Source organism: Myxocyprinus asiaticus, chromosome 32, assembly GCF_019703515.2.
Source record: "Myxocyprinus asiaticus isolate MX2 ecotype Aquarium Trade chromosome 32, UBuf_Myxa_2, whole genome shotgun sequence".
Taxonomy (NCBI): Eukaryota; Metazoa; Chordata; class Actinopteri; order Cypriniformes; family Catostomidae; genus Myxocyprinus; species Myxocyprinus asiaticus.
The window spans coordinates 41,146,864-41,172,523 of NC_059375.1; the positions used below are offsets into that span (position 1 = coordinate 41,146,864).

A 25,660-nucleotide genomic window follows, 5' to 3' on the forward strand; every position below is an offset into this window, starting at 1 on the left:
TAGCACTTCTCACACAGACTTATTGAATTGTGACATAAGACTTGAAATATACTTTTATGGTATTTTTTTCCTTTTAGGAGAAATTAGGTAAAGCCAAGCCTACACTACACGACTTGCAGTCGACACCCAGCGACTCACAGTCCTGTTTTTTGTTGTGCTGGTGCGAACACATCAGGACTGCACGACCATTCATCCCCAACTGGGACCACATGTACACCTGGTATTAAGATGAGTTTTGGGTGATCTGATCACAAATGTACAAGCGAGAAATTACCGTTACATTTGGTCGTCTCTTTTGACCACTTGTGTTCGTATTTCGAGGAGAGAGTCTCTGATTTCATGAGGACATACATCAATCATTACATCTGTGTTTTACTAAATGATAATAAAGCGCAAAATAAGTAAAAGACGAGAAAGAAAGCACTAAAAACCGGTGCACGGTTTCTGTTTATTTTTTTAATTTTTCTCCCCAGTTTGGCATGCCCAATTCCCAATGCGCACTAAGTCCTCGTGGTGGCGCAGTGACTCGTCTCAATCCAAGTGACGGAGGACGAATCTCTGTTGCCTCCACGTCTAAGACCATCAATCCGCGCATCTTATCACGTGGCTTGTTGAGCGCGTTACTGCGGAGACATAACACATGTGGAGGCTCACACTATTCTTGCACAACTCACCACGTGCCCCACCGAGATCGAGAACTGCATTATAGCGACCACAAGGAGGTTACCCCGTGTGACTCTACCCTCCCTAGCAACCGAGTCAATTAGTTGCTTAGGAAGCCTGAATGGAGTCACTCAGCACACCCTGGATTCAAACTTGCGACTCCAGGTGTAGTAGTCAGTGTCTTTAATTGCTGAGCTACCCAGGCCCCCCAGAGTTTCTCTTAATTATTCGCAAACACGACGCTTAGAGCAGAATTCTGAGTTATTTTAGTGCAGTACTTGTAACTGAGCTTTTAATGTGCATTCTGCTTATTTCTCTGTCCCTATTGTACATGTTCATTCATTCGCTTTTTTACATTTTCTGATCGTACGCTTATTTCCCTCTAAATTCGAACGGAACTGGCGAAAAACGTCTTTAGCGTCGTCCCGTTTCAAAAGGCTCGCCAAAAATGCATCTTAAAATTAAGAGAACAAACTTAATTCACAAACTTACGCTTATTCTTGATAACATGTCAACAAACATGAAAGAGTGGCACTCACCCATTTTTGCGCTTTATTGGCACCATTTGCAAAGGAAAAAATAAATAAACAAAATCAGCTGATATAATAAAGTGATTAGGGAGATTTTTATTTTATTTTCGAATTATTTTTTGACTCCTGCTACCCAAACCTTACTCTCCTCTGTCAACAAACATGAAAGAATGGCTCGCACATTTTGCTATTTGCAAAAGGAAACTTTTAAGAGAAACTGCTGAAAATATAAAGACAGCGGGTAGGGAGATGTGGGTGAAGTTTCATTTTATTTTCTAATAATTTTTTGGTCTTCTATTCCTAATAGCTTGCCTTCCTCTGGTGCTCTCTCTATATTTAATTGGCTGTGGCTCATTGTTCCTCTTTCGCTCATCAGGACAATGAGCACACCTGAAGACATCTAGATATCAAGCAGTTTTGAAAACTGTCGCAGCATCTGGGACTAGTCGCGGCATGTCGCAGGAATGTGCACAATTCAAGACCATTCGTAGTGAATTCCGAGACTTCTCGTCGCAGACCCATCACCGATTCAAAACATCAAAGGAGACGAGTTTGAGTCATGTAGTGTACACTAGGCTTAACTATGAATTGTTCTTGTGTGGAAAGAGCTGTGTAAAGCTTTACTTTTTTTCCCACAAAGAAAATAGCTGCATACGTGTTTGAAACAACAAGAGGCCGAATAAGTAATGTGTTTTCATTTGAACTATTAAACTAAGCTGTGTTTGTGATACACATTACATCCTCTCTAGTTTTCTCTCTAGTGAGAACACAAAGCATTAACTGGCCAGGGAAAACAAAAGTACCCCACCGTGTGTCTTGTTCGCCTAGTGATGATTTGATTAGTTTTATTTGTACTTTTGGCTTTTGCTGCAGCCGTCTTTCCACAGCATGACTTTTTCACTTTTTTTACCCTTCTTCCAAAGAAGTGCTAATCTTTCGCTCTGTTTGTTCCCTGCTCGAGTGAGTAATTAAAAAATAAATTAGAAAAATGAATCGGTCACAGGCACGTTGTACTGCTGTGTTGGTGAGGAAAACAAAGTTTGTCAGATTTAACAATTTCTCAATTCGTGATTAAGTTTGTTTCCTGCTGTAACTAGGTTTCTGACAGACATGGTGATAATGTCATATGATGATCTAATTACATCTAAAGCTAATGAAGAGTTGGGATGAATCTTGCTTAGTAGTGGCAAAGTGATGTGGTGCTATGGTTTAACTTACCCTCATCTTGTTTCAAACTCGAAGGACAAAGTAGCTTTTTATTTGTAGCTTTTATGCAAATTGACTAAGTGCCATGCTTCTGCTAGTCCCTGACAAGTAAATTGAGGTTAATAGTTGGTCTCTATGAGTACAGTGCAGTGATACAGGGGAGACTGGGGTTAGCTGTCACACTATTTACTCCAGTGTTACTCCACATATATCTCAGAGCATGTTTGAAAGGGTTTGAAAGTTTATTTCTGCCAAAAAACTAGCCAAGACGTCAAGTTTTTTAAAAATCAGTAAATTTTTTGGGTGTACACAATATGGGGAAAATTGTCTTTGTACCCTTGTGTTTTTTGTTAGATACCAAAAGCCCCCCTTTTTAATCTAGAGTGTTCTTAGTTTCTTAGAAACCGTGCTGTTTCATTTTAAATGTACTGCTGAGTTTCCATCGATTGCTTGTTCTAGCTAATGTTGCTCAGCCCTCTTCCAGTGAGATCAATAAGATCGTCTAATTCAATTTAAGGGAGCACAGGTTAAAATGAAAAAGGGAACCGTTCACGTCAGCTACACGAGATCACCTCAGAGATCACCTCAGCTACAATTTCCTCTTGAAAGTTGAAAACTAACAGCTCCAGGAAATGAATTTCCATTCTCTGTAAGAGTTTTCAGAGGTTTTTTAAGAATAAAAAATGTATGCTATAATAAAATGAAAATTTGCTTGTTTGCGTGTAGTTGTCTGTTTCCACTGGAATAAAATGTATTACATTTAAAAAAATGTATTCATAGTTATTGTGTTTTCATGATTTATCATTACTGTGATTGGTCATTCTGTGAAATAATAGGCTGCCTATTACCTTCGGACAGCATTTGTGGAATTCGGCGACAGTAAGTCGAAAGTTCTTCAGCTGAAATCAGTCTATGCTTTCTGAAATTTGAATCACTGCCCCCAGTGGTTGAAGCTGGAAGTGTTGTTGAATGTATGAGCACATGTGATCTCCAGTTTCCGGGTGAAATTTCCATTTGTATTTTTAGTTGTAAATAATGTGATACAGTCAACAGGAATGCATATTTTATTAACCATACACCCTAACGAGGTCCCTGTGATTTCCGCTATGCGTAAAAAGCGGACGGAATTGCGTAATTCGGTCATAAAAATGGGATTAACTGTAAAATGCTGAATGTCACATACAAATTATGTATGAATGCACAATTAATCAAAGTAAATTCATAAATATTAACAGTCTAAAAGTCTAACGTTTAGGCTTTATGCCGATAGTCAACGCCTGGTGATGACCCATTTAGTGTTTTTTTTTTTCTTTCAGACAGGGTGATTTTTCCTTGACTCAGCAGTGCTGTAATTATCCTCATGAGTTTGTCACTTTCTTCAGGGCAGGTTTTGGTTAAGAAAGCACAGCTGCTTAAGAACAAATAAAGGGCAGATGTTGTAATTACTCCCAGTGCCTGATCACAACAATTATCTTAGTGGGGAAAGAGATGAAGAGAGAAACAGAATAAGGACATCCTTACATAGTCTGAGGGGTTCTCTGCAGTACCGGCTTTGATCCGTGATCATTTACAGCTGATCGTGTTTTACTTGATATTACAGAAAAGAGATAAAAAAAAATCGAGTCACATTCCATTATTGATTTAGGCAATACTGTCCATGCTCTGGAAATGACACAGTTTTGGTACAGTGGTTACATCTGTTTTTTCATGCCATTTAATTTCACATTGATGACAAACAGAACTGAGCTGTGACAACAGTGTCAGTGGTTAAGTGTTTGCTCCAAGCAGCCAACCAGAGCAGTATAATGTTTCTAAAGGTCCATCAATACTTGAGATCAAAGTGAGGCTGCTTCAATATTCCTTATAATGCAAGACAAAATACTGCTGATGTGAACACTTTGTTTGCTTTTCATTTAAACGAATTATTGAGCTGTTCATGGAAATTAATGAAATTAAGTTATCTTTCTTTTTATGTGTTTTACAGAGGTCTGTTTGCTAGTCACTACACAGAAACACACTATCTGGAGGATGGAAGAGCGGTCACCACCTCACCAAATGTCACGGTAAACAACCACCCATTCCATCCAAAATGAAAGGTTTTGTCTGTCTGTTTGTTTTTCTGTGATCTGTTGATCCCTTAATGCACGTATACTTAGTAGCTTTCAAACTTTAAAGCTTTTTGAAACTTTTTTAAAGTCTTTGTCAAGTAAACATTCAAAGTTTATCAAGACAAACTTTTTTTGTTTGTATTTGAAAGAGAGTTATTTTCAGGCAAAGTGTGAAACCTTTACAGTACCTTTAGTTTTTTTGTTTTTGTTTTTGTTTTTTTATATAAAAGGGTAAAAGAGATCCAGTCTTTTTTAACCGCATCTATTAAGTTATTCAAAAATACATAAAAAATGCAATTTACACAAAGCAGTTACTTCGATACACCTATTCTATGATGATCATGTTTTCAATTTCTGAAATGTTGAAGTGGTGTAACCATTTGGAGACAAACAGAGTGATTAAAAACTGATTAAAAAAATTTAAATAAAAATGTTGACATGAGTAGTTTGGAATAGTCTTTTATTATTATTTCTTTAAAAAAAAAATAAATAAAAAAAAAAGCAGTGAAATTATTTTGTTTAAAACACTTGTGCGACCTTCTGGACATTTTTGTTTTTTTGATCATTTTGGCTGTGTTAATGCCAATGGCATAAATTTAGCCAAAGGTGTGCATTTTGGGGGGGAATTTTGATATTTCAACCTCAATTCCTATAATACATCTATAATACATCACTGTGTACACAAAATAGTTACACTCTGGACCTTCAGGACAAAAATGTCCCCATTGAAACCCATTAAAACTGCAATATTTGATCCCAGTGCCATTAAAGCATGAAATCATGAATTCTATGGTATTATGCTTTCATTCCAGAGTCCTGGCTTCAAAATTTAAATGTTTTATATTTTCCACCAGATGGCACCATTTTTTGTCAAGTTTAGCCTATGGAGCAAATACATGCTTTTTTCCTATTTTCTGTTTGCTGTATTATAGAGCACTGCAGGACAATTGAATAAATTATGCAGCTAAAATTGTGCAGGTGTGTTGGTATGGATGTCAGAGTGTGTTTTGTATGTGTGTATTGAGAAATGTGTGTGTGTGTAAAAAACAACAGTAGCATTATGTAAACAAACTGGCATTTAAAGGGTTAAAATCCTGAAATTTCCCCTTAGCATTTGTTATATGGAAAATAATTCTTTTTTTTGTGTGTGTGTGTTTTTTTCTTCTTCATTAAATAACAACAGTGGCATTATATAAACAATCTGGCATTTAAAGGGTTAATGAAAATGAATGAATATTTGGTAGTTATGATCAGGACTGATGTTGGTTAAAAAAAATGAACTCATTGAAAGTGGAAAATAATATTAATAAATAATATTTTTATGGCAGTTTTTTTAAATGGATATTTTTGTCCTCTAAGGACCTCTGAGTAACTTTTTTGTATTGATGCACAAGGGTTAAAAATATTATTAATATTAAAAAAAACTTGTCCACCAAATTAAAGTCAGGTGGTGTAAGCAACATGCAGGCAGTGGTCGATTTTGGGGTGCAGGGAGGTGATCACGCAAAGATTGCCGGCAGCCTTGCGATTGGTATTGTTTTCATTTAATGCACGTTATTGCCATACAATTTTTATTTAATTGTGACAACTTTTACATCATTAGAAAGGTGCATTCCAGCATCGTATTATCCTTGTAACTTTTGTGGAATAGCTAAATGATAACAGCAATATATGCTTTGTCTATATTTTCCAATCAGTCTCTTGTATACTTACAGTATATGTTTATTATAGAGAAAAAACAAAATGTCACTGCAGCTGTGACATCTGTGACAATTTGTTCCACGCTGCATATAAAGAATATGCTTTCTGCCTCGTTCTATGAATAGAATCCACAGGAGATCAGTAAAAGTAACTTTTGCAATTACTTGATGATGATGGAAAGTTTATTTACTGTATACAGTAGACAATGTGTAATTTGTAATGTTTACATTCTACATCACTACCAAAGATTGATGGCTCTAATGCTTATACATTGCCATAAAATGCCCATTACCCTCTGTTATTGTATTTTAATATGTGTTTTGTGAAAAGATTCCATGTTTAGATCGTGAAAAAGGTTTTCTCTCTCGATCGCTTGCTCAAAGTCTCACATACGCATGTTTTTTTTTTGCTCTAATAAGCTAACTAATTACTGAAGTTTGGGCTGTTTCTATGAAGGATGCTTAAACAGTGTGTAAGAAAGTAGATCAACTCACAAAAACGTTTTATGGGCGAAAACCTACAAATTGTTTTAGCTATAAACATGTAGCTTACATCTGGTAACTGTGCACTAGTCTTTCTTTTTAAAGAAAGACAAAAGATTTTCTTGAACTGCCATTTTTGAAAGTGGGCGAAACTGTTGAAAACTTTCGATAACTTCAGTGAAATAAGTTTCATGTGAACACTGGGAAGATCACGTCAATCCATCTCTAAACTCCAACATACCATTTGCCGGTATTTCAGAACACCAGTGCCGATTTCACCTCTTGATATCTGGCACCCCCAAATATGTTTAAATATAATTATGATCGGCTAATCACCATTATTTAAACTCAAACGTAGCTAATTAAAACATTTTACTTGCATGATTAGTTCTAAGTAATACATGACACATTTTATCTACAGGGGGTGGAAAGGGGGGATGGTTGTTTTACAAGGGGGATGGTTTTTGCCATTTCTTTTAACAATGGGGATGGCATACCCTCACAACTTGAGCCCTGCATGCAGGTAGCCATTCTGTTGTCATGTGATAAAAAAACAAACAAAAAACCTACACCAGAGATGCAGTTAAAATCTCATCGTATCACTGATCTCAGCCCTGAGCAATTGCTGGATGATCTCCAGTCAACATCTTTAGAGGAGAAGCAGTGAAGCCACCAGGGGAAGCCAAACCACCCATGTTGCACCTCTGTGCGTTTTCAGCTTTACACTGTAGCTCAGATTACTAGTCTGAGAGTCACAGACACACTGAACCCTGAGGGCATGTCAGGCCAAACCTCTGGATCAATGACTCTGTCTTCATCAATATGCTTTCCAACGTAGCACCAATTACCCCCACCAGAGTACTGATGCCTTAAATCTGTGCCAAAACACTATGAAAATAAAACACATGGAAAGAAAGAAAGAGAGAAAGGCAGAACAAAAATGTCCCTAAATGCTCCAGCAAGGCAGATTTGGTGTTTCACAACACTAGAAAGTGAGATTTAATAAATCGTTTCGACTTTTTCAGCTTATTCTGCAGATTTTCACGACACTGTAAAGCAATATAGTCATACTTTTGTTTTGATGGGAAACAAGAGTTTCAGGTCACTCATAAACAGTCAAACGTCCTGAACGGAACGCTGTCAGACGGGAATGCTGTGCTGAGTTTGAGCTGGATAAACCGATTTGGGAAGTTGGTACACAAAACAAGACAGATGCTCTGCAGGATCCAGGGCTGCTGTGGGAAGAACGTGTTTCCATTTGAGTGCATTTACTCGCAGTGTAGGGAGTGTGTGTTTGTGTGTGTGTGAGTGTGTGTGTGTGTGTGTGTCCAGCTCTCCTGCCTTTGATTAAGTCTGTTTTATAGTTGTGTATGTTGTAATTCCAGCATGCCGTTATTTCATGCTAAAGCAAAACTCCTGTTTGGACTTCTGTAGCTCTGGTCGGACTCTGCCCAACGGCATTATGAGCGGGACTTTAATATCTCTTACAGTGGTTAAGAATGACTTAAAGCACTGGGACATTAAACATGTTGTTTTGAACTCCTCTGGCCCTCAGATCTCTAAAGGTTTAATGCTATCACATGCATCATCTCTCAGTTATGACTCACAGTATGAAGAGACCAACGCCAAGTGAAGCAGTACAATGATTTAACATGGGACCCTGAGGGTGATCATACACCATCTGTTACACTTAACATCATTGGCACCAGCATGTAAAGCTATGAGGCATGTTGTGTATGAAATGTCTTTTCAAATGCAAAATTCACATTTAAATTTTATGTATAGTTTTGAAAGTTTTGTCCCAGACACAGACTTTCTATATTTAGCTATGAATATTCATTATGAAAATACAAATTATTACATGTTTAAAACTTTGATCATCTTAAGAAATAGTTGAAAAAATTAACCATTTTAATATTTATTGTGTAAATAATTCAAATAAATTGTTTTTCAAAAGTTAGTGTACTTTTTAACCAAGTCATCCAAAGTGAAAAATCAAGGGAAATATCTCTCGTGAGCAGAATATTTTATTGGGTGTCTAATCAAGCTGTAATTTTGCCAAATTATGTAAAAAGTGTAAAACATTTATTTAAGTGTATGTATTTAGGCTAAACATGAAAAATGTCTTCATCAGCATCAGCATCATGTCCACTCATGGTTAGTTGTAGGTTTTATTTTTCATAACCATAAACTAACATTCCCAGAATGTTGGAGGGAGGTTTTGTGTGACAACCTAATAAGAACTTACACAAAACGTTCTCTAATGGTTTTTTGTAGGTTTTATTTTTCATTACCTTAAACTAACGTTCCCAGAACATTGCAGGGAAGTTTTGTGTGACAACCTAATAAGAACTTACACAAAAAGTTCTCTAATGGTTTTTTGTAGGTTTTATTTTTCATTACCTTAAACTAACATTCCCAGAACGTTGCAGGGAGGTTTTACGTAACAACCTAATAATTACTTATACAGAACGTTCTCTAATGGTTATTTTTAGGTTTTATTTTTCATAACCATAAACTAACGTTCCCAGAAAGTTGGAGGGAGGTTTTGTGTGACAACCTAATAAGAACTTACACAAAACGTTCTCTAATGGTTTTTTGTAGGTTTTATTTTTCATTACCTTAAACTAACGTTCCCAGAACGTTGCAGGGAGGTTTTGTGTAACAACCTAATAAGAACTTATACAAAACGTTCTCTAATGGTTATTTGTAGGTTTTATTTTTCATTACCTTAAACTAACGTTCCCAGAACGTTGCAGGGAGGTTTTGTGTGACAACCTAATAATTACTTATACAGAATGTTCTCTAATGGTTATTTTTAGGTTTTATTTTTCATAACCTTAAACTAACGTTCCCAGAATGTTGCCGGGAGGATTTGTGTGACAACCTAATAAGAACTTACACAAAACGTTCTCTAATGGCTTTTTGTAGGTTTTATTTTTCATTACCGTAAACTAATGTTCCCAGAACGTTGCAGGGAGGATTTGTGTGACAACCTAATAATTACTTATACACAATGCTCTCTAATGGTTATTTTTAGGTTTTATTTTTCATAACCATAAACTAACATTCCCAGAACGTTGCAGGGAGGTTTTGTGTGACAACCTAATAAGAACTTACACACAATGTTCTCTAACGGTTATTTTTAGGTTTTATTTTTCATAACCATAAACTAACATTCCCAGAAAGTTGGAGGGAGGTTTTGTGTGACAACCTAATAATAACTTACACAAAACGTTCTCTAATGTTTTTTTGTAGGTTTTATTTTTCATTACCTTAAACTAACGTTCCCAGAACGTTTCAGGGAGGTTTTGTGTGACAACCTAATAATTACTTATACAGAACGTTCTCTAATGGTTATTTTTAGGTTTTATTTTTCATAACCTTAAACTAACGTTCCCAGAATGTTGCAGGGAGGATTTGTGTGACAACCTAATAATAACTTATACACAACGCTCTCTAATGGTTATTTTTAGGTTTTATTTTTCATTACCATAAATGCGATGAGAACTTACAGGATTGGGACTAAACAGCTGTGTGGCCACAAGAAAGCCACATGTTAGTGAGGCTAATTGGAAAAAAACGATTTCAGTTTGCTATGGAGAATAAAGATTGGACTGTGGAGCAATGGAAAATGGTCATGTGGTCTGATCAGTCCAGATTTACCCTATTCCAAAGCGATGGGCGTGTCAGGGTAAGAAGGGAAGCGCATGAAGCGATGCATCCGTCATGTATAGTGCCCACTGTACAAGCCTCTGGAGGCAGTGTTATGATCTGGGGTTGCTTCAGCTGGTCAGGTCTAGGCTCAGCAACGTTATATGGCAATAAAATGAAGTCAGCTGACTACTTGAATTTACTAAATGACCAGATTATCCCATCAATGGATTTTTACTTCCTTGACAGCACTGGTATATTCCAGGACGTCAATGCCAAGATTCATTTGGCTCAAACTGAGTGGTTCAGGGAGCATGAGGAATCATTTTTACACATGAATTGGCCACAACAGAGTCCTGACCTTAACCCCATTGAAAGTCTTTGGGATGTGCTGGAGAAGACAGACTTTACGGAGTGGTTCGACTCTCCCATCATCAATACAAGATCTCGGCCAAAAATAAATGCATCTCTGGATGGAAATAAAAGTTGTGACGTTGCATAAGGTTATCGAAACAATGCCACGAAGAATGACTTTATTTTTTGGCCAGGCAGTGTATTTGATTATTTTTCATAAACGTTGCAGAGAGGTAATTACACAACAATAGCTGACATAAATCACAGCTGCTGCTGATACTGTATGCACGTGCAATTGATCCGCACACACATTATCCATTCATCTACAGAAATCCGTGTGCTCACCCAATTTAAAAAATAAATGGTCATTCCGGCTGACTGATTAACATTCGTTTATCGATTTCTTTAATACATAATTACTTTTAGATGTGAGATTAAGTATATATGTTAATGATTAGATAAAGATTTGACTCATACAATTGAAAAGAACATGATGTATAAGTGTTACCAAGAAGTTTTTGATTAGAAATGGAGAGAAGCAGAGTTGTCCCGCTAAAATGTACACTTCAGTGGTAAGATACGAATCATAATAATTTTTTCTCTAAGTAATATTTTGATAGTTTGGTTTAGACACATTCTGTACCTTAAAGTTATGACTAGAAAAAAGTTATTAGGCTTTTCCACCATTGTTGCATAGAAAAAAGGATACAGCTCATTTACACAAGTTTACCCTATAGCACGGGGTAAGTTGTCACTAACCGTGCACTTAACATTTGCCGTTAGTGGCTACACTAGACCAGATACAATGGGAAACTGTATAATTACCTATAATAAGCAATTTAATGGCTTCTCAGCTACAATTTAAACAGGAAAACAATTATGAAATGATGAAAAAAACCCAATCCATATCAAATCATTGTGTTGGCCCACACAAATTGTAGTTAATAAATTAAATAAAAACATAACATGTAAAGCAGCAACATAAACAAGTGTGGGTATAAGAAATCAATGTGACAACTTGCCCCAACCTGACATCTGTGAAACATAAATGTGGTCCCTCATGTGGTCATGAGATCTTTCTGTCTTGTGTGATCCAGATTCACTGCTTCTATCATGGTGAGGTGGAGGGATACCTGCGGTCGGACGTCAGCATCAGCACCTGCACAGGACTCAGGTGAGTTTGATAATGTCACTGAAGCTCAGCAAAGTCAAGCTAGAGGTAACACCCACCCTATACAGGACCATTTTTACATTAACCTTACCCAACCCAGCTTTCCTATGGTTCACCGAGCTCAGGGACTGAAGGTACACCAGGAACAGCCCGAGGAAAGGGCATTTTAATTACCTTGTGCGAAGTTCACCATGTCTCGAGAGACTTCCGTCAGTTCATGGAAAGATTCTCTAGACATTCCGTTAATGAAAGAGCACTCTATTGAGCGGGTAATGTTTGCATTAATTACCCGAGATGGGACATTCACCATTCTTTCAAAAGTGAAAACTCTGAGTGTGGTGTAATGTTCTACAGGAATGCGGTTAAGAAAGTAATTTTCTTTTAATACTGTCTGTCAGGCCGTCACCATAATAACTTCATATCATACAGTGCATACGGAAAGTATTCACAGCGCTTCACTTTTTCCACATTTTGTTATGTTACAGCCTTATTCCAAAATGGATTAAATTCATTATTTTCCTCAAAATTCTACAAACAATACCCCATAATGACAATGTGAAAGAAGTTTGTTTGAAATCTTTGCAAATTTATTAAAAAAATAAAATAAAAAAAAAATCACATGTACATTAAGTATTCACAGCCTTTGCTCAATACTTTGTTGAAGCACCTTTGGCACCAGTTACAGCCTCAAGTCTATTTGAGTATGATGCTACAAGCTTGGCACACCTATTTTTGGGCAGTTTCTCCCATTCTTCTTTGCAGGACCTCTCAAGCTCCATCAGGTTGGATGGGGAGCGTCAGTGCGCAGCCATTTTCAGATCTCTCCAGAGATGTTCAATTGGGTTCAAGTCTGGGCTCTGGCTGGGCCACTCAAAGACATTCACAGAGTTGTCCCGGAGCCACTCCTTTGTTATCTTGGCTGTGTGCTTAGGGTCGTTGTCCTGTTGGAAGATGAACCTTCGCCCCAGTCTGAGGTCCAGAGCGCTCTGGAGCAGGTTTTCATCAAGGATGTCTCTGTACATTGCTGCATTCATCTTTCCCTCAATCCTGACTAGTCTCCCAGTTCCTGCCACTGAAAAACATCCCCACAGCATGATGCTGCCACCACCATGCTTCACTGTAGGGATGGTATTGGCCAAGTGATGAGCGGTGCCTGGTTTCCTCCAGACATGACGCTTGCCATTCAGGCCAAAGAGTTCAATCTTTGTTTCTCATGATCTGAGAGTCCTTCAGGTGCCTTTTGGCAAAAACCAGGCAGGCTGTCATGTGCCTTTTACTGAGGAGTGGCTTCCGTCTGGCCACTCTACCATACAGGCCTGATTGGTGGAGTGCTGCAGAGATGGTTGTTCTTCTGGAAGGTTCTCCTCTCTCCACAGAGAAATGCTGGAGCTCTGTCAGAGTGACCATCGGGTTCTTGGTCACCTCCCTGACTAAGGCCCTTCTCCCCCGATTGCTCAGTTTGGCCAGGCGGCCAGCTCTAGGAAGAGTCCTGGTGGTTCCAAACTTCTTCCATTTACGGATGATGGAGGCCACTGTGCTCATTGGGACCTTCAATGCTGCAGACATTTTTCTGTACCCTTTTCTGATCTGTGCCTCGATACAATCCTGTCTCGGAGGTCTACAGACAATTCCATGGACTTCATGGCTTGGTTTGTGCTCTGACATGCACTGTTAACTGTGGGACCTTATATAGACAGGTGTGCCTTTCCAAATCTTGTCCAGTCAACTGAATTTACCACAGGTGGACTCCAATCAAGTTGTAGAAACATCTCAAGGATGATCAGTGGAAACAGGATGCACCTGAGCTCAATTCTGAGTGTCATGGCAAAGGCTGTGAATACTTATGTACATGTGATTTTTTTCGTTTTTTATTTTTAATAAATTTGCAAAGATTTCAAACAAACTTCTTTCACGTTGTCATTATGGGGTATTGTTTGTAGAATTTTGAGGAACATAATGAATTTAATCCATTTTGGAATAAGGCTGTAACATAACAAAATGTGGAAAAAGTGAAGCGCTGTGAATACTTTCCGGATGCACTGTATGATCATATGCCACAAGAGATGCATTGAGTTGATTTTCACTCTTCGACCTGTGGAAATCAGAACGGACGGCACGGACACACAGAATTAATGGCAGTGATAAAGCAGAACAGCTTCAAATATGTCTCACAGAAACCTCTTTGAAACTGTAGCTTCCCAAACTACCCATCAGACACAGAACGTTCCCCTAACGTTAGTGTTTTGTTTCCGTTTGGTTATTTTTTTGAGAACCAGTTCCTTATGTCTAGGAACATTCTTTTTAGGTTTTTTTGTTTTGTTTTTTATAACCACAAACTAACATTCTAAGAATGTTCTGGGAACTAAAAATTGTTAGCTGTGTAACAGCTACTCATAATTTAGTGAAGTTAAACTATTGTCATGCTGCCGTTTTGATAAAATAGTTAGCTGCGCTACAAGCTAACGACAAAAAGTAGCTAACAACATTGAAGCTACTTAAGGGGGCACGATGTCTTTTAAAATATTGAACATAAATATATTAGAGCTGTCGAAATCGAGCTGTGTCTGGGTTAATTACACTGACACACACACCTCAAACAAACACGCATCAGTGATTCCATGTCAATGATCAGATGATGGAGAAAGGAACTCTTTACTGTGATTTTTTTGTACAAAACAAACACAGATGGGAATTCACACAATTTGCAGGAGTGAAACATCAGCATTTCTACGGCATCGCATTCCAGACAATTTGAATGAAGCGTCATTACATGGACAGTGCCGGCGCTAAAAGCAAAACGAGGCGTTCTCTGCGAGCGCTTTTCATGTGGAGTTCAATCTGCAAATCATGTAAATGCGGCTTCACAGTTGCTGTAGCAATGTGGATAGCCATATTAATATTGTTGAGGTTGAGGGTTTAAGAGATTTAATGCCTATTGCAATGAAAGCACAAACTATGTGTACTAGATATTTCAATTAGTTAACATCCCATTTAGACTTTTAGGGAAATGTTTAATGGTGCTTGAATTGGTGTTGCATGTATTATAGTGCATATACTGTATGTATATATATACAGTGCATCCGGAAAGTATTCACAGCGCTTCACTTTTTCCACCTTTTGTTATGTTACAGCCTTATTCCAAAATGGATTAAATTCATTATTTTCCTCAAAATTCTACAAACAATACCCCATGATGACAACGTGAAAGAAGTTTGTTTGAAATCTTTGCAAATTTATTAAAAATAAAAAACGAAAAAAATCACATGTACATAAGTATTCACAGCCTTTGCCATGACACTCAAAATTGAGCTCAGGTGCATCCTGTTTCCACTGATCATCCTTGAGATGTTTCTACAGCTTGACTGGAGTCCACCTGTGGCAAATTCAGTTGATTGGACATGATTTGGAAAGGCACACACCTGTCTATATAAGGTCCCACAGTTAACAATGCATGTCAGAGCACAAACCAAGCCATGAAGTTCAAGGAATTGTCTGTAGACCTCAGAGACAGGATTGTATCGAGGCACAGATCTGGGGAAGGGTACAGAAAAATGTCTGCAGCATTGAAGGTCCCAATGAGCACAGTGGCCTCCATCATCCGTAAATGGAAGAAGTTTGGAACCACCAGGACTCTTCCTAGAGCTGGCCGCCTGGCCAAACTGAGCGATCGGGGGAGAAGGGCCTTAGTCAGGGAGGTGACCAAGAACCCGATGGTCACTCTGACAGAGCTCCAGCGTTTCTCTGTGGAGAGAGGAGAACATTCTAGAAGAACAACCATCTCTGCAGCACTCCACCAATCAGGCCTGTATGGTAGAGTGGCCAGGCGGAAGCCACTCCTCAGTAAAAGGCACATGACAGCCCGCCTGGAGTTTGTCAAAAGGCACCTGAAGGACTCTCAGATCATGAGAAACAAAGATTGAACTCTTTGGCCTGAATGGCAAGCGTCATGTCTGGAGGAAACCAGGCACCGCTCATCACCTGACCAATACCATCCCTACAGTGAAGCATGGTGGTGGCAGCATCATGCTGTGGGGATGTTTTTCAGCGGCAGGAACTGGGAGACAAGTCAGGATCGAGGGAAAGATGAATGCAGCAATGTACAGAGACATCCTTGATGAAAACCTGCTCCAGAGCGCTCTGGACCTCAGACTGGGGCGAAGGGTCGTTGTCCTGTTGGAAGATGAACCTAAGCACACAGCCAAGATAACAAAGGAGTGGCTCCGGGACAACTCTGTGAATGTCCTTGAGTGGCCCAGCCAGAGCCCAGACTTGAACCCGATTGAACATCTCTGGAGAGATCTGAAAATGGCTGTGCACCGACGCTCCCCATCCAACCTGATGGAGCTTGAGAGGTCCTGCAAAGAAGAATGGGAGAAACTGCCCAAAAATAGGTGTGCCAAGCTTGTAGCATCATACTCAAAAAGACTTGAGGCTGTAATTGGTGCCAAAGGTGCTTCAACAAAGTATTGAGCAAAGGCTGTGAATACTTGCGTACATGTGATTTTTTTTTTTTTCTCCGTTTTTCATTTTTAATAAATTTGCAAAGATTTCAAACAAACTTCTTTCACGTTGTCATTATGGGGTATTGTTTGTAGAATTGAGGAAAATAATGAATTTAATCCATTTTGGAATAAGGCTATAACATAACAAAATGTGGAAAAAGTGAAGCGCTGTGAATACTTTCCGGATGCACTGTGTGTGTATATATATATAGATTATATAATGTATTTTACAACCAGGATAGTATTATTAGGGCTGTCGATTTAACGTGTTAATTTAGTGCGATTAATTATATAAAAAATAACTTGTTAAAAAAATTTACCCATTTAATCCTGCCCTCTGATGTGTACGTAAATTCCATAATAAAAGTACAGATTTTCCTACCATACGAGCCTCAAATGGGTCGAGAGATCTTCAAATGTTCATTACGTATGTGAGACGGTTGTAGAGGTGATGTCAGCAAGCGAAATCACCGACTTTTTCAAGCTTGAAGTAAATCTGTTATTAAGAGCCACATGAATAGGTGGCAGCCTGCCTCAATAAACCTCACAAGCAGCGCAGCCAAATGAGAACCGCTCACAGTGAAGCACAACAGAACACAGGAATCTTGAGACATGATTTTCAAAGTTTCCACTACTTTTAACTTGACACAGCCTCCTAAAAATGCAGCATTTATGATGCTGAATACCAGTGAGATGCTCCAAACGCATCTGTCTGAGGCACGCACATGCAAATAGAGCGACAATTAAAAATAGCGCAGACGGAACGCAAGAACGCATACTGAGAACTGGACACATCGACGAACTCAATGAAAAACAGATCGCTGCCAAATGTAGACTTGTTCAATGATATGAGAATAAAACAAACAATATATTGAGTTCTTAAGCCACTTTTTGTTTTGTCTAATCAATGCTTTATTCATCTGCCACAATAATGCAATTTATTTTAAACTGAATTTCAATCTGTATTATATATTTATTAAAGGCCCTACATATTATATTTATAAATATTTGAATTATTATGCATTATATGAATTTTCTTTATTTGGGGGCCTTTCTCAGCAAATAATAATGTAATTAATTGCTATTAATTCGATTACTTAATTGGCATGTCGTGTAATTAATTCAATTAAAATCTATAGACAGCCCTAATATATATATATACAGTATATAATTTATATATAATTTTTTTTTTTTTTTTTACTTTGTCAGAATAACATGCACATCATCATTTACTCACCCCCATGTGGTTCCAAACCCATATGAACACAACAAAGGCAGAATGTTCAGTCTCATTCATCATTCACTTTCATTGTATAAAAAAAAAAGATGCAATGAAAGTGAATGGTGACCAAGACTAGAGTGCTGCCTACTAGGGGTGGGCGATATGACCAAAATCTTATATCACAATATAGTAATTTTTTTTTTTCTGGAAAACCAATAAAAATCAGTTAACATCATAACCATATTGTAATGCCTATTTTTGGAAAATCTAGTCAGTGAAATACTTCTTAAATGAAACAACTTATATCATTTACTCCTTATTTAGAACTAAAAATAAAATAAACATTCGGTTTTAAATCAACCTTACCATATAACTCAATTTCATATTATGCCACATTTCAGTTTGGTACAGGGGCGGACTGGCCGGTCACGAAACGGGACCGAATGGGCCGCGATAAGCTGAAACGGGCCGCTGCGTTATGCCGAAGAGGGCCACAAAACAGCGGACAGCAAACCTACACCACAGTCGCACCTGTTTTAACAAGCTCCACTTCATTTTCTTGACTTTTCAATTGATTATATCAGCAATAATTCATCAAATGATGGAAAAGTACAGATGTGTGGAGTAGACAAGCACACCTCAGCATGTTAAAGAGATGATCCAGGTATCTGGATCACAGTGTCCCGGTAGAGTGTGTCAGATCATGGTGGACTGCTGCGTCCTCTGCTATATAGCGCTCAGAATCGGCCCGCAAAATTAGAATGGCAAAGAATCAACAACGAGTTTACGGACACGTTTACGGGCGCGTTGCCTGATCTGCATAATTCCTTTAGTGAATCTGATGCTAAACCAGCGTGCGCAGATTTTACCGGCCACAACTCATTCCCCACTCAAGCCTGATTTCAGTTTCATGTGAAGCATGCCTACTGATAGATATGCACGCTGCACACATGGATATTTACATATCGCGATGTACACAATATAGCAAAATCTCTGTCGATTAACACTTTATATCGTCACCACAATATATATCGTCATATCTCCCAGAAGAAAGTCATATGAGTTTGGAACAACATGAGGGTGAGTAAATGATGACAGAATTTTCATTTTTGACTGAACTATCTCTAAACTTGTAGCGTCGTTACTTTTAGTTAGTTACTCCCAAACCCTGCCGTCTCCACAGAGTTTATTGTGTAGCTCTTTATGTCAGCTTGGCCCATTTTTGCAACCTGTCTCTCTGTCTGGCAGGACACATCCACAGGGCTCCTCAGACAAAAACGATGTTGCTTGGCACTCCAGCCAAAACAAATTGCTGCTGATTTTTTTGGCAGCGTCTGGTCGAACAGAGTTTCCAGGGGATCTCATGTGGTGGAGAACATAGTTTTGGAACTTCTGGAAAAGCCTGTAGTTTCAGACTTTTCCCAACTGAGGAGTCTGTCACTTAAATTCAGCGCACAACTTAAAAGTGTGAGAAAGGTTTGCGGAAATTGATCCAAAAACCACAGAGCGGTAATATTATAGCTGTGGATAAGATTTATTAAGCTAAATATCCTACAAAATCAATCGTCTGTTGACCAACAGTGGCTTAGATGTTGAACTGAGCCGTTATAAGGATGTTTAGATATTTCTACTTGAAAACAAGACAAAAATAATGGGTAAGAAGGTATTTTTTTACATCAAGGAAGTCTATAATGGCTGCAGAGAGCTATACATTCTTCTCAATGGCAGTTACACAAACTACACAACTTGCTTGCTGTTTCTTTGCTCATCTGTCTTGTCTTTCTACAGGGGACTAATTTCACTTGAAGATAAAGTCTATGTACTGGAGCCAACACAAGTGGGAAACATCACTACACATCGCATATTCAGAGGAGAACACCTTAAACTCACCCAGGGCACGTGTGGACATGGTCACAACATTTCATACCCTGCAGAGTTCTCAAATACTACAGAATATGATTTCAGCTTTCACAGCAGCCGGGTAAAGACAATATTTTTTACATTTCAAATATGAAGTGACTTTCACAACACAATTTAGTAATTTAGTGTATTAGTGGGATTAATACAGAATATTCAGTAGAAAATTATTTAGGGCACGGTCAAGAGTTGATTGGTTTGTGATAAGTGGTCCACCTTATTTTAAGTGGTGTTGGCTAGGGTTGGGAACTGAGAATTATGGATTTTTATTAGTTTCGTTCCTTTGATCGTTCTCAAACATGGATTCTTGCGGTGCTAAAATATTCTGACAGTGTTGCCTGCTACCACTCAGCATCACTGCAACACCGCTTCTAAATCAGCAGCGTGAAACACAGGCCTACATCATGACCAAAGTTGACCGATTAATGACTCTAATGAGTCGGTTCTTTTGAATCGACAGCCCGAAACATTCAGCGTGACCAGTGTAGTCCAATTCCCAAGCAAATGACTGTAATGAGTCGGATCTTTTGAATCGACAGCCCAAAACATTCAGCGTGACCAGTGTATCAGATTCCCAAACGATTGACTCTAATGAGTTGGTTCTTTTGAATCGACAGCCCAAATCTTTCAGCATGAGCAGTGAATCAGATTCCTGAGCGAATGACTCTAATGAGTCGGTTCTTTTGAATCGACAGCCTGAAACATTCAGCGTGACCAGTGTAGTCCGATTCCCAAGCAAATGACTCTAATGAGTCAGTTCTTTTGAATCGACAGCCCAAATCATTCAGCGTGACCAGTGTAGTCAGATTCCTGAGCGAATGACTCTAATGAGTTGGTTCTTTTGAATCGACAGCTCGAATCATTCAGCGTGACCAGTGTATCAGATTCCTGAGCGAATGACTCTAATGAGTCGGATCTTTTGAATCGACAGCCCAAAACATTCAGCGTGACCAGTGTAGTCAGATTCCCGAGCGATTGACTCTAATGAGTCGGTTCTTTTGAATCGACAGCCCGAAACATTCAGCGTGACCAGCGTAGTCAGATTCCCGAGCGATTGACTCTAATGAGTTGGTTCTTTTGAATCGACAGCTCGAATCATTCAGCGTGACCAGTGAATCAGATTCCTGAGCGAATGACTCTGAGTCGGTTCTATTAAACCTACAGCGTAAAACATTCACTGTGATCAGTGTAGTCCGATTCTCTAACGAACGACTCTTGTGAGCCATTTTTTATCTATAGCTCGAAAAATGAAGCATAAACAGTGTAGCTCGATTCCGAATGAATGACTCTTATGAGTTAGTTCTTTTCAATCTACAGCCCGAAGCATTTAAAGTGACCAGTGTAGTCCGATTCTATTTTGTTGTACAGATGTTACTAGTCCATATTGGCCTTTTTGCTGCAATGGTTGCCACGGTAAATGTGCATCTGCTGCTCTAAACCACTAAGTGGCGATTTAACTATACTATTTCAGGTGGCGGGAGCAGAATGCATCAAAGCTCATTCTCATTCGTGAAAAGCAGTTTGCTACTGGCAAACAGTTGTTATATATTAACACTGTCCCCACTAACTTTTCATGCCATTGTTGAAGGCATGAACTGGCTTTTTTGTAAACGAATATGCAAATAAAAACCATACGATGCGGAAAAAACGATGACTGTATTAAATTCATGAGCTATAGCTTTAAAGCTACCATTAATAATTTCATTGATCTCTGTTTACAAATCAAATGTAAAAGATACAAATAATATTACAATGTTAATAATAGTAGCAACTCTCAATTTCATAAGACAAAAAAAAAAGTGTCTTTGATGTTCTTTTGTGAACGAGTCTCATATGTGACTTAATTAACAGTTTTACCGTGACGGTATATGGTCAATTTTGTCTGGTATTTACTGGATGTGTGTAAACTGCAAATATATGCTGTATGTAAGATCATAGTTTAGAAGAAGATCAATTCTTATTGAAGTAACCATTATATTGGGGGGAAAAAATGGACATGCCCATGAGTGCAAGATGAGTCATCGACACAGGGACGAGGGCCAAAAGAACGGACGACTAGTTCAAAGCTTGAGGATTTATGACTTTTCTTGAATCATAACACCCTCCTTGTTATTCACACACTCTGAAAATTAGCAGTTATTTTTGAGTGATGAAAACTTTACTAGATGAACACTGTACAAACGCTTCTATAAATATCATTATACCCAGCATTAATGGGGATTTCATAGACCCTTGTAAAGCAGGTTGTTCTCGCATACATGTATTATGAGAAAACCATTGCTGAAAAGCAAAGAATGACCAATTAAACATTTATAAGAACATTTAAAGACATTTGACCATGCTTAAAAGCATAGTTGACCCAAAAATTTAAATTCTGTAATAATTTATTCACCTTCATGTCCTTTTAAACCCATGTGGTACATAAAATGAGATGTTTTAATGAATCTTGGACTTTCATTTTGGCTTTCCAGTGTCAAAGAGTAAAAACAAAACAAAAAAACACCATAAAAGTAGCATACAAGTAATCCAAATGGTGCTATATTCAAAGTACTACGATAGATTTGTGTGAGGAAGAGACCAAAATGTTAGTAGTTATTCACTGCAGCTCTCAAGTCTTATTCTCTGTCCTGCACGCTGTGTTATTAAGACACGCAAGAACCAGTGTGTTCTATGATGTAAAACCTTTGTTGAAACCAAAAGAATAAACAATGAACAGTTGTAAAGGCTGAGAGTAAGTTGAAAGACATTTTACTACACTTAGAAAGAAGAGATTATAATAAGTTTGAACTGCAAGTGGGGTTTTCACATGAGAATATTCAATAGCCAGGCAATCAGAGGACCATTAAAGTGAAAAGTCTCCTGGAAAGCACATTACTGTTGATCAGATGTAGTTTGAGGGCATTACTGAACCCAGAACAGGAAGTTCAATCACACAGGTCTGGTAATAGAAGGCATATTTGGAAATGAGGTGAAGTTGTCACCTTTGTGCCAGGTGATATAAACTCTTAGCGAAAAGAGCCTTAGGGATTTTAAAACAGGGTTCTTGAGTGCATGCTCTATTAACTGTCCTTCACGGGAAGTGGTCAAAGTTGTTTTTTCTCTGTTTTCTGCCTCTTTTAAAGGGATAGTAACAGGCCCCCCCCCCAATGACCACTCTTGTCCATAAAATGAAAGTGAAACAGGAGTGGATGTGTCAAGCTCAATATTACATAAAAAAGCGACATAAAAGTAGTCCATATAATGTATGTGTTACATTCCAAGTCTTCTGAAGTTATATGCTAGTTTTGTATGAGGAATAGACCGAAATTGTAGTTGTTTTTCACTGATAATATTCCTCTTCGCTGTAGCTCTCGAATAAAATATGGTGATCTTCATATCAAAGACAGTTGGCTACGAAACACGAGGGGGTCAAATGGGTTTTCAGTGAATAAAGACTTAGATTTCGGTTTGTTCCTCATGCAAAGCTATGGTCTGACTTCAGAACACTTGGAATGGTCATATGGACTACTTTTATGATGCTTTTTTTTGTCCAATTAAGAGCGTACAATATATTTTTTAAAACTGACCTTTTGTGTTCCATGGCAATAGGAAAGTCAAATGGAATTTGGAACAACAAGAGGATGAGTAAATTATGACAGTTTCATTTTTGAATTAACTATCTCTTTAATAATGTCTTTTTCTTTTTCCCTCCAGCATAAACGAGACGCCCAGAGCAGCACCAAGCATGTGGAGTTGATCGTTGTTGCAGACAACCGAGAGGTAACGAAATTATCCTTTTGACCTCACAAACATCTCTGACCTTCAATCATCTCAAGGTCAGACATCATTAAAGCCCACAAGGAATGGTACCACGACCTCATCTACCTGATTTTTACTGGCCCCTTGACCTATCAGGCTGGAGTTTGAGTTCTTGTTTAGATGCTTGAAGGTGAGGAGGTCAGAGGTTGATGAAGTTTATTAGCGTAAAACTAATTCTGGATAGCCTGTATGGCGTCAGACGAAATGGAGAGCCATTTTACAGAGCCTGAACAATTTATATCATTTTGAAGCATTTTATTATAACATCCACTGGTGAATCAGGAACATACATGAAAAACTGATTTCATGTAGTTTTTAAGACTAATCCACCAAATGTTACCTACTAAACCAGGATAATGAAAAAGAAAGTGTTTAAAAATATTGTATTTCATCATAGTGCAAATTTTACAGCTTTCAACCGAGGTTTACCAACGTGATTATTGTAACAGCACTCTATATGAAACACCCAGAGGCTGCAATCACAGCAAACACAGGCGACACATTTCCAATCTTTGATTTTATTCTCTAAAGCTTTTTTTACATCCAGCATTTGACAGTCTTAACATCAAACACTGCTGCTTATGTTTGGCCCAACATCTCCATGGAAAATGAATTACCTCATGTGACATTTACCACATTCAGACACTGAACGGCCATATTTAGCTGCAGCTTAAAGATTTTCTGTCTCTTTTTTTTGCAATCTTCACATTTCAGTATCAGAAACAAGGGAAAGACGTGGAGAAAGTGAAACAGAGACTTGCTGAAATAGCAAACTACGTCGATAAGGTAATCTTAAGCATTTTAACATGCAATGAGTAGAGTGTTTTCAGGTATATTGGGCAACTTTTTGACAGTCACCTCAGTGTCAAAAAAAGACCCAATTTAGGGTTATTCCATGTCAAACCAAAGAAATTTCAGAAACTTCCCAGCTGAAATATATAAACATAGTATGGTGCATTCCAGAGCTGTGCAGATGTACATTTCTGAAATCTAAGCACTAGATATGCTGTCGGTATTGCACTAACTGAAAAGCCACATGTGAATTAATGAAGGTGCATTTCTACTTTAAACATTATAAGTACTTTAGGCATTTGTTTTGTTGGACAAGACAAATTTGCTTCATACCATGTAACTCACATTTGGTTTTTAACCATGGAAAACAATGTACACATGCATGGAGCCACATTGAGAGCCCCACATCTCTGGGATTTAACCATTTAGAGCCTTAAAAATTAATACACCAAAAGCAAAGTTTGTTCTGAACCGGAATCTCAAAATGTATTAAGATATCTTTAAAACTTCTGGAGTTATAGGCACTCTAACTTGGGAAAAACTTCCCAATTTTTGGACTCAACAAGGGGTGCTGAGGTTAACTGGTTTGTGTAAAAGACCTACCTATCTCTGTGTAAAAATAAATTCATGACGTGACCACCTTTCTAAGGTTGTTTTTTTTTTACCTGTAAGTTTGCTCCAGAATCGCAGGCCAAAATTGTCATTTTGACCCCCCTCTACAAAATAATGGATTACTCTGTAAATTTTGATCCATGGCATTTAATATTTTGGCTTTCATCATGATTCATGTATTTCTTTCATCAGTAAAAAAATAAAATGATCAAAAGCAAAATGTTGAGCTATGGACCTCTTGGTTGAGTCGACACGAAATGACCCTTCATAGAAATTCACCTTAAGTTATGAATTAATAATTAAAGTAGGCACAATTTATATTTGTCTACAAAACCAATTTCAAAGGTCAAACATAAATCAAAGTCAAGTGTGACCAAACTTTTCTCTGGTAGTGTAATTGAAGCCTTCAAAACAATACTATCAAAGCATCCAAGTGTGGACAGATAAATTACTTGTCGCTGGAAACTTTTCGCATCGTGCCTGGTTAGGAAGTAAAATGAGGTCATATGTTCACGAATCAGTAACTTAATCTTAAGAGCTTTTACATATTTGTAAAATGTATGTATCAAATGTGTCAGTTTTTACCTTTTGAACATCTTGGTTTTTTGAACACCTGTTTCTCAGTTTTACAGATCTCTGAATATCCGTGTGGCGCTGGTGGGGCTGGAAGTTTGGAGTGACGGAGACAAATGTTCCATCACTCAGGATCCGTTCACATCACTCCAAGAGTTCCTGGACTGGAGAAAGCTCAAGTTACTCCCGCAGAGGCCCCATGACAACGCTCAGCTGATCAGGTAACCAGGAACATTCAACTGCTAAACACTTTTACTGCAGAGGGCCCTCGGTTTGAAATTATACAATATGGTTTACCACTAAAATCAATGTTATTTTTTTCATAAGAGAACAGAGAGTGAGTTCCCTATAGAACTTTTCAGTTTGTAGCCCTAA

General features: G+C 38.1%; 1 protein-coding gene across 1 annotated transcript in view; it reads left to right on the top strand.

Moving 5' to 3' along the window:
* Positions 1–25,660, top strand: part of LOC127423602 (disintegrin and metalloproteinase domain-containing protein 12-like) — a 138,807-nt gene that overhangs the window by 65,185 nt on the left and 47,962 nt on the right. The window contains exons 4-9 of the mRNA XM_051668051.1: positions 4,384–4,462; positions 11,796–11,872; positions 19,382–19,574; positions 23,204–23,269; positions 24,023–24,094; positions 25,337–25,506. Coding sequence (XP_051524011.1) covers positions 4,384–4,462; positions 11,796–11,872; positions 19,382–19,574; positions 23,204–23,269; positions 24,023–24,094; positions 25,337–25,506 — 657 coding nt within the window. The remainder of the gene's footprint in view (positions 1–4,383; positions 4,463–11,795; positions 11,873–19,381; positions 19,575–23,203; positions 23,270–24,022; positions 24,095–25,336; positions 25,507–25,660) is intronic.